Genomic DNA, 8,752 nt, shown 5'->3' on the forward strand with positions numbered 1-8,752 from the left:
CACTTACATCATGGCGCAAGCTGCTGGGGAAAAATTGATGGCGATCCTTAGACAGGCCAATCAGGGGCCTAAAAACAAAATGGCACCAACCTTAACTGCAAATGGAGCAATTTTCTAAATATTACAACTCTCTCTCAGACAGTGACTCTGCAGGCAGCAATGTTCAAGCCCTGCTTCACTCTCAAAGTGTATTTAAGTTCTCACGAACAGAAGTCTTCAGCTCACTAAGATGTTTCCCCTCCTGCAACACCGCTTAGTGACTCCAGAATGCAGGAAGAACCAGTTACGGATGTTTAGCTTGATGCTAATGGAGAGTGACAGCTAACAACAGCTAAACTGTCCAATGCAGAAGAGAAAAATTGTCTTGTGAGCTCAGTACTTCCACAACACTCTGACGCAGCCTCTCTGACTTAATCCACGACAGTCTCCAGACAACGAGGCCAAAGAGCAGCAGAGGACAAAAAGGAAATAAGATATTCAAATCTTGTCGTCACACTCGTCCTTCCTGTGCGGAGGAAACCGGATGATGGCGTTTTGGAGCATGTTCAGATAAATGACATTGATTTCTCATATAACGGAGCATCCTGTAGCTTACGATACGCTAATAATATTAGCCCCTTTTAACTTTTTGGTCTTTAGCCCTTGGGTCTATGTGTGTGTGTGTGTGTGTGTGTGTGTGTGTGTGTGTGTGTGTGTGTGTGTGTGAGAGAGACAGAGCAGGGGCCCAGATTCACTTCTGCAGATCCAACAATCAATCACTTCCACTTGTTTCAACAAGTCAAAATGGAACATGCAGGACCTCATAAAGAGGCAGAGAACAAAACACAGATGACGAGCAGCAGACATTAGCCTGCCGTGGGAGTGTGCATGCGTGCGTGCGTGCGTTTCCAGGAACACGTTGTCAGGCGCTTTGAGACGCAAGTCAGCACAAGAAGGAAAGTGTGTTTATGTGTGAGTGTGTTCTGTGTTGTCCCAGGGCTCTGGCGGGAGATCCTGGGAGGGGCTTCATTCATATAAACCTGAGGGCCAATAAGACAAGACGTGACAGGCTCCTGAACTCTCGCCGTTCGTTCTGTCTCACTGTAGCTTCCGCTCAGCTTGCCGAAAGGAAAAAAACCCCAACAACCTCCCTGGAGGTCGCTGGCGTTTACAGTGCCTGGCTCACAACTGCAATTGGCGGTGATGAAGTCTTTAATTAATGTGTCAGGAGAGGAAGCTGCTACTTAACTCCACTTTGATACTGTTTTCTTCTTTCTCTGACTCAACAATGAGCAGCATGATATTATTTCTGAACTTAAAATTAACCTGAAATGAAAAAAATGGCCTATTCAACCCTTCCAGCTCAGATCATCTGTCACAACAACCGGCAAAAACCATCAAAGGTCTAATAACTTCTACTCACTTAACAAAAGTTTTAGTATTGTTGTATCTCTTTAAATAAAACATGACACGTATGTCAACTACTAGTTGTAGCCATTAAAATGTAGACCACAACAAGGACAAGGTGTGTCTGTACTCCAACAGGAAGTGGTCATCTCCTGGCTCCTCCACCAACAGGAAGTGGTCATCTCCTGGCTCCTCCACCAACAGGAAGTGGTCATCTCCTGGCTCCTCCACCAACAGGAAGTGGTCATCTCCTGGCTCCTCCCCCAGTAGCCAATAGGATCGCTCCATGTGATTGTGGTGATTGAATCAGTAAATCAGCTCTGGTGAACAAAAGTTGATGATCTTCCAGGTTCAGTTAATCAAGATCATCTTCACTAATGAACCCTCTGATGATGCTGGAAGCCTAGATGTTACGTTAGCAGTGCTAAGCTAACGGTAGCCTAGGAAGGAGCTACACCAGCATCACTGGCAGATCTGATGTAGAACTGAACCTCCAACATCCACCAGTCTGGTGTTTACTGGTGGATCTGATGAAGAACTGAACCTCCACCATCCATCGGTCTGGTGTTTACTGGTGGATCTGATGTAGAACTGAACCTCCACCATCCACCGGTCTGGTGTTTACTGGTGGATCTTGTGTAGAACTGAACCTCCACCATCCACCGGTCTGGTGTTTACTGGTGGATCTGATGTAGAACTGAACCTCCACCATCCACCGGTCTGGTGTTTACTGGTGGATATTGTGTAGAACTGAACCTCCACCATCCACCAGTCTGGTGTTACTGGTGGATCTGATGTAGAACTGGGCCTCCACCATCCACCGGTCTGGTGTTTACTGGTGGATCAGATGTAGAACTGAACCTCCAACATTCACCGGTCTGGTGTTTACTGGTGGATCTGATGTAGAACTGAACCTCCACCATCCACCGGTCTGGTGTTTACTGGTGGATCTGATGTAGAACTGAACCTGCGACATCCACCGGTCTGGTTTTTACTGGTGGATCTGATGTAGAACTGAACCTCCACCATCCACCGGTCTGGTGTTTACTGGTAGATCTGATGTAGAACTGAACCTCCACCATCCACCGGTCTGGTGTTTACTGGTGGATCTGATGTAGATCTGAACCTCCACCATCCACCGGTCTGGTGTTTACTGGTGGATCAGATGTAGAACTGAACCTCCACCATCCACCGGTCTGGTGTTTACTGGTGGATCTGATGTAGAACTGAACCTCCACCATCCACCGGTCTGGTGTTTACTGGTGGATCTGATGTAGAACTGAACCTCCAACATCCACCGGTCTGGTGTTTACTGGTGGATCTTGTGTAGAACTGAACCTCCAACATTCACCTGTCTGGTGTTTACTGGTGGATCTGATGTAGAACTGAACCTGCGACATCCACCGGTCTGGTGTTTACTGGTGGATCTTGTGTAGAACTGAACCTCCGACATTCACCGGTCTGGTGTTTACTGGTGGATCTGATGTAGAACTGAACCTCCACCATCCACCAGTCTGGTGTTTACTGGTGGATCTGATGTAGAACTGAACCTCCAACATCCACCGGTCTGGTGTTTACTGGTGGACCTGATGTAGAACTGAACCTCCACCATCCACCGGTCTGGTGTTACTAGTGGATCTGATGTAGAACTGAACCTCCAACATTCACCGGTCTGGTGCTTACTGGTGGATCTGATGTAGACCTGAACCTCCACCATCCACCGGTCTGGTGTTTACTGGTGGATCAGATGTAGAACTGAACCTCCAACATCCACCAGTCAGGTGTTTTCTGGTGGATCTGATGTAGACCTGAACCTCCAACATCCACCAGTCAGGTGTTTACTGGTGGATCTGATGTAGAACTGAACCTCCACCATCCACCGGTCTGGTGTTTACTGGTGGATATTGTGTAGAACTGAACCTCCACCATCCACCAGTCTGGTGTTACTGGTGGATCTGATGTAGAACTGGGCCTCCACCATCCACCGGTCTGGTGTTTACTGGTGGATCAGATGTAGAACTGAACCTCCAACATTCACCGGTCTGGTGTTTACTGGTGGATCTGATGTAGAACTGAACCTCCACCATCCACCGGTCTGGTGTTTACTGGTGGATCAGATGTAGAACTGAACCTCCACCATCCACCGGTCTGGTGTTTACTGGTGGATCTGATGTAGAACTGAACCTCCACCATCCACCGGTCTGGTGTTTACTGGTGGATCTGATGTAGAACTGAACCTCCATCATCCACCGGTCTGGTGTTTACTGGTGGATCTTGTGTAGAACTGAACCTCCAACATCCACCGGTCTGGTGTTTACTGGTGGATCTGATGTAGAACTGAACCTGCGACATCCACCGGTCTGGTTTTTACTGGTGGATCTGATGTAGAACTGAACCTCCACCATCCACCGGTCTGGTGTTTACTGGTAGATCTGATGTAGAACTGAACCTCCACCATCCACCGGTCTGGTGTTTACTGGTGGATCTGATGTAGATCTGAACCTCCACCATCCACCGGTCTGGTGTTTACTGGTGGATCAGATGTAGAACTGAACCTCCACCATCCACCGGTCTGGTGTTTACTGGTGGATCTGATGTAGAACTGAACCTCCACCATCCACCGGTCTGGTGTTTACTGGTGGATCTGATGTAGAACTGAACCTCCAACATCCACCGGTCTGGTGTTTACTGGTGGATCTTGTGTAGAACTGAACCTCCAACATTCACCTGTCTGGTGTTTACTGGTGGATCTGATGTAGAACTGAACCTGCGACATCCACCGGTCTGGTGTTTACTGGTGGATCTTGTGTAGAACTGAACGTCCGACATTCACCGGTCTGGTGTTTACTGGTGGATCTGATGTAGAACTGAACCTCCACCATCCACCAGTCTGGTGTTTACTGGTGGATCTGATGTAGAACTGAACCTCCAACATCCACCGGTCTGGTGTTTACTGGTGGACCTGATGTAGAACTGAACCTCCACCATCCACCGGTCTGGTGTTACTAGTGGATCTGATGTAGAACTGAACCTCCAACATTCACCGGTCTGGTGCTTACTGATGGATCTGATGTAGAACTGAACCTCCATCATCCACCGGTCTGGTGTTTACTGGTGGATCTGATGTAGAACTGAACCTCCACCATCCACCGGTCTGGTGTTTACTGGTGGATCTGATGTAGAACTGAACCTCCACCATCCACCGGTCTGGTGTTTACTGGTGGATCTGATGTAGAACTGAACCTCCAACATCCACCGGTCTGGTGTTTACTGGTGGATCTGATGTAGAACTGAACCTCCACCATCCACCGGTCTGGTGTTTACTGGTGTATCTGATGTAGAACTGAACCTCCACCATCCACCGGTCTGGTGTTTACTGGTGGATCAGATGTAGAACTGAACCTCCAACATCCACCGGTCTGGTGTTTACTGGTGGATCTGATGTAGAACTGAACCTCCAACATCCACCGGTCTGGTGTTTTCTGGTGGATCTGATGTAGAACTGAGGTGGGAAATAAAGCCTGATGTCATCACCCCTCCTCCTGGCGTCTGCTGTGTCTCCTTCCCTAACGATATTAAGACTGGGATGCTGAAGACATCTTCAGGTCTAACTGATAAACACACATACAATAATAACCTTTTCACACTGAAAAACGCATGTCAATGCGGGTTTTTGCTCAGCATCAGGGCTCATTCTAGCTTCCAGCAGACCCGGGTCTGAATTCCCGCTGTGAAGCTGCGTGTCTGTGTTCTTCTCTGTTGTACGTCGTCACGCTGACAACGTGCGCCGTCACCAAGTCGAACCTTAGCGTTGTCGTTGCGTGCATTGCTATGTTTCTCTTTTACAAAGCAGACAAACTCGGCCCAGATGGAAAATGTCTGAGCGGTAAAGCAGTGAAGGAGGATGGAGTTTTTGGCTGGACTGGAAGGGAGCTGAAGAAGCTACAGGTGAAGCCTGACAGGCGGCACAGCGACGAAATCAGGATGAGACAGGAAGGTCGCGTGAAACCTGAGACGACGCGGGTTGCCTTTTTCACACTGCAGGCGAGCCAAGCCGCTAAAGACCCGGGTCGGTCGACACGGTTTGAAATGCCGAGTCGACCATTTCAGAGTGCCGAGAAACCCGTGTTGACTGGCGTTTTTGGTGCAGTGTGAAAGAAGCTAAACACGCGTGTCCTCAGTCACCACAGTTGCTGGATTCCTGCTGACGCTGAGGAATTTCCTGAAGATGCTCTGAAGTCACTGTCATGGGTTTAAGTGCCTCATTTCTCATGTAATTCTGCTGACTCCTTCCAGTAATGAAACAGTTCTTTACTATTTTCTCTTTCTGTCACATCTCGTGTCTTAACTTGAGTAAATGAAACTGGAACTGAATTGATACTGACGTGTTTTGGTGGGAACGGAACCTTTACGGCGTCCTGTGAATACAAATCGGCTCCAACTCTGAAGCAACACCTATTGTTGCTGTTTTATTGGCGCTGACTCAGCTCTTTGTCTGGCTGTGAAGCGCCGGTGTGAAGTCAACCCCTGGTTTTGACGCTGCATGAGAAAAGGTGAGAGGCCTGATGTGAACGGCCATAAACGGGTGGGTTCCCGTCGCCTGTTTGGCCCTCAGGCCGCCAGCTTGCCGCCGCCACAGGGTCACATCAGCATCATCTCAGGGAAACAGGAGCGCCGGGTGTGTCTCCTGTTTCCAGCCTAAAACCCCACTGACTGACGCGGCTCCGCCTGTCAGAGCTCCACAGCTCCGCCCCTCTGCTTACTGGAAACATGCCACTTTCCAAACAAGCTGCGAGCAACACAATTAGCTAAAATCCCTCACAGGCCCGAGGCCCAGACCTGGGTACGGGACCCGCGCACCCAAGGTCCAGCATGAAAACCAGTAAAACCAGCTCGTCTGACTGAAGCGGTTCACGTCGTTTACTGGGCGTTGACGCACAGCTAGTCCCGCCCCTCAGCGTTCCCTTGCCCTAGCCAGAACAGTTCTGCTCCAAACGAGGGAGGTCCGGCCTGGTCAGCTGGCTCCTGCACCTCCTCATCATTCAAACTCCTCTCAAGCATCTTCAAGGAACATTCCCAAGCTCTTCCAGCACCTCAGCCCCAGCAGGGGGTTCCTCAGGGTTCTAATGGCCTGATCAGTTCTAAAGTGCCTCAGTGCTGTGTAGCGAATGCTATCAGGCCCCATCCCTGCCAGCAAACAGCTCTGCTGTCCGGGCAGAACAAAACGCATCACAACAGAGCTGAACAGCGTGTTGCCCCCCCCCCCCCCCCCGAAATGTACTATGTAAGTATCCAAGCACCTCCCAAACCTTGAAAATCACAGTTTTTAAGGAATTCCAGGCCTTTAGCAACTCTACGTTGTGGGTGACAGACAGTTAAAGGTCTCACCTTCTGTGAGCCACGTCTCCTGGAGCTGGCTTAGATCCTGGAAGAGGTCTGAGGAGAGAGCCCATATTCAGTAGGACGTCCTGGACGCGGCACAGCCGGCGGTCGGGACCTTACCTTCAGATTCCTGAGGCGGTAGCTCTGTGTCCATGTACTTCCTCTTGGCTGCCATCAACAGTCGGTTCAGGGGCCCATGTCCTTGGGACTTCTGTGAAACCAAGAAACGAGACTGGTCATGATGGGACTTTACAGGGACAGGAGGACGTGAAGCAACACTCAGCTCACGGACACATTTCCACCAGAGTCTCTGCTTCCACACCAAAAACAAAGAGAACTGCATCCAAAGGTACCAGAGAACTTCTGGGCTTGGACCAGCGCCGGCCTTCACATCCAGCTCCCCATCAAGCTCTTCCCCGGCAATTTCCCACAATTTTACAACAATTTTATTTATGTTTCAAAAATGTTTCCAGGCCTTGAAACGGATGTTTTCAAAAACCAGGAGTTTTCCAGGTTGTTCGTGACCGTGCGAGCCCATTTTAATGTCGTCACATTCGAGCTCGCCTCGCCTCGTCAGGGTTCAGCCTCGCGAACCGATGACCTGATCGATATTGATTCTGATTGAAAACTTTCAACAACAATCAGTCCGTCAGATTCACCCTGGAAGCGGGAGGTTAAACTTCTGCCGCCTTTAGATCTGCGGTTGTGACGTCAGGTTTCTGGTCAACGTCGAGACGTTAAATCAAGGTTCGTGTAAGCGAGCGGGTTTTGATACTCTTCCAGGATTCCAGGACGTTTCCAGGTTTTCCAGGGTCCCGAAGGCACTCGCGGAGCAAATCTCGGACAAACAAACGCGCAGTTTCGCGTCTCGGTTCTCCGCTGACGCGCAGCTCGAGCGAAGAACCCCGCAGAACCGAGCGGCTGAGCGACCAGAACTACTTTCCAGCCTAACGGCCGGAACCAAAAGTCAGGAACTGGAGCCTACGTACACTCGCGAGGGTGAAAGGCACTTGCTGGTCCAGATACGCGTCCATCTTACACTCCGCCGTCAGGCTGCGGGACTCCGGGCGAGCAGCGCCGCGAGTGAATGGAGCTGCGTGGAGGATGCATGCGTAATGAGCTCCATTCACAAAAAACTGCTGCCTCGTATGTGTGCGCGCGTGCGCGCCTCCGCGCGCGCGTGTGACCGTGCGTGCGTGTGTGACAGGCAGCTCGACAGCCTCTGAGTTTATGAGTTTAAACACAACGATGAAACCTGAAGCCTGATTTTGTTTTCCTCATCATTCGCCTGAGTCGGTCACGTGACTCCCTCACGCCAACAGCAGCCATTAAACCGAGTCTCACCGGAGTCGCACTCAGAGACTCCAGGGTCGCAGGTCAGGTTCCGCGCCCCTCATTGGTGGATTTCCTCTCTCAAGGGCTCAGATTTCAAGCTTTTGTCCGGGTACTCATGAATGAAGTCTGCGTTCCTCCCGTCAGCCAATCACAAAACTCGTAGTCGGGATCCTAGCAACAAGGGGCGGAGCCTGCGACCTGCAGCCTATCGGCTCTCAGCAGGGCTTTAGGCAGGATTTTCCAGTTGTTTTTCATTCACAAAAAACAGAGAAAAAAAGTTCCATTCATAAAAACTTGCCCTGGCACGTGCACGCTGGGCTGCAGTCAGCCGCGCTGGAGCTCTCAGACCAGCATTCCACTGGTTCCAGTCCTGGTTCCAGTCCTGGTTCCAGTCCTGGTTCCAGTCCAGGTTCCAGTCCTGGTTCCAGTCCCTGCTGGCTCACAGCTCTGTGGATTTCTGATTTCAGTGACTGAGAACGTTCACGCAGGAGTCCCACGTTGCGCTCCACGATCCTCCTGGGCGTCACTGTACCCTGCAGCATTAACAAGCCCTCTGATGTCACTTGCAGCGACGCCTGTGTGTTTGACCTCTGACCTTTTCCTCTCCGGACCAGTGACTCCCGTGAGACTCTGTTGGAGCTCTAAGTTT

At 50.4% G+C, this 8,752-nt stretch overlaps 1 protein-coding gene across 2 annotated transcripts in view; it reads right to left on the reverse strand.

Annotated features, from left to right (window-relative positions):
* The window catches only part of etv4 (ETS variant transcription factor 4), a 35,481-nt gene extending 27,262 nt beyond the window's left edge, over positions 1-8,219 (reverse strand). The window contains exons 1-3 of one of the 2 annotated variants that reach the window (XM_086195175.1): positions 8,113-8,219; positions 6,889-6,979; positions 6,775-6,822 (exon numbers count right to left, since the gene is read on the reverse strand). In XM_086195175.1, coding sequence (XP_086051301.1) covers positions 6,775-6,822; positions 6,889-6,943 — 103 coding nt within the window. In that variant the 5' untranslated portion in view covers positions 6,944-6,979; positions 8,113-8,219. Of the gene's footprint in view, positions 1-6,774; positions 6,823-6,888; positions 6,980-7,757; positions 8,088-8,112 lie in introns of those variants that run through there. The other variant, XM_086195174.1, reaches the window with a different exon arrangement.
* Positions 8,220-8,752: the final 533 nt, after the last annotated feature.

The sequence above is a fragment of the Aulostomus chinensis genome, chromosome 23 (assembly GCF_037954235.1).
Source record: "Aulostomus chinensis isolate RoL2024-O1b breed Wild chromosome 23, RoL_Achi_v1.0, whole genome shotgun sequence".
NCBI classification, from domain to species: domain Eukaryota; kingdom Metazoa; phylum Chordata; class Actinopteri; order Syngnathiformes; family Aulostomidae; genus Aulostomus; species Aulostomus chinensis.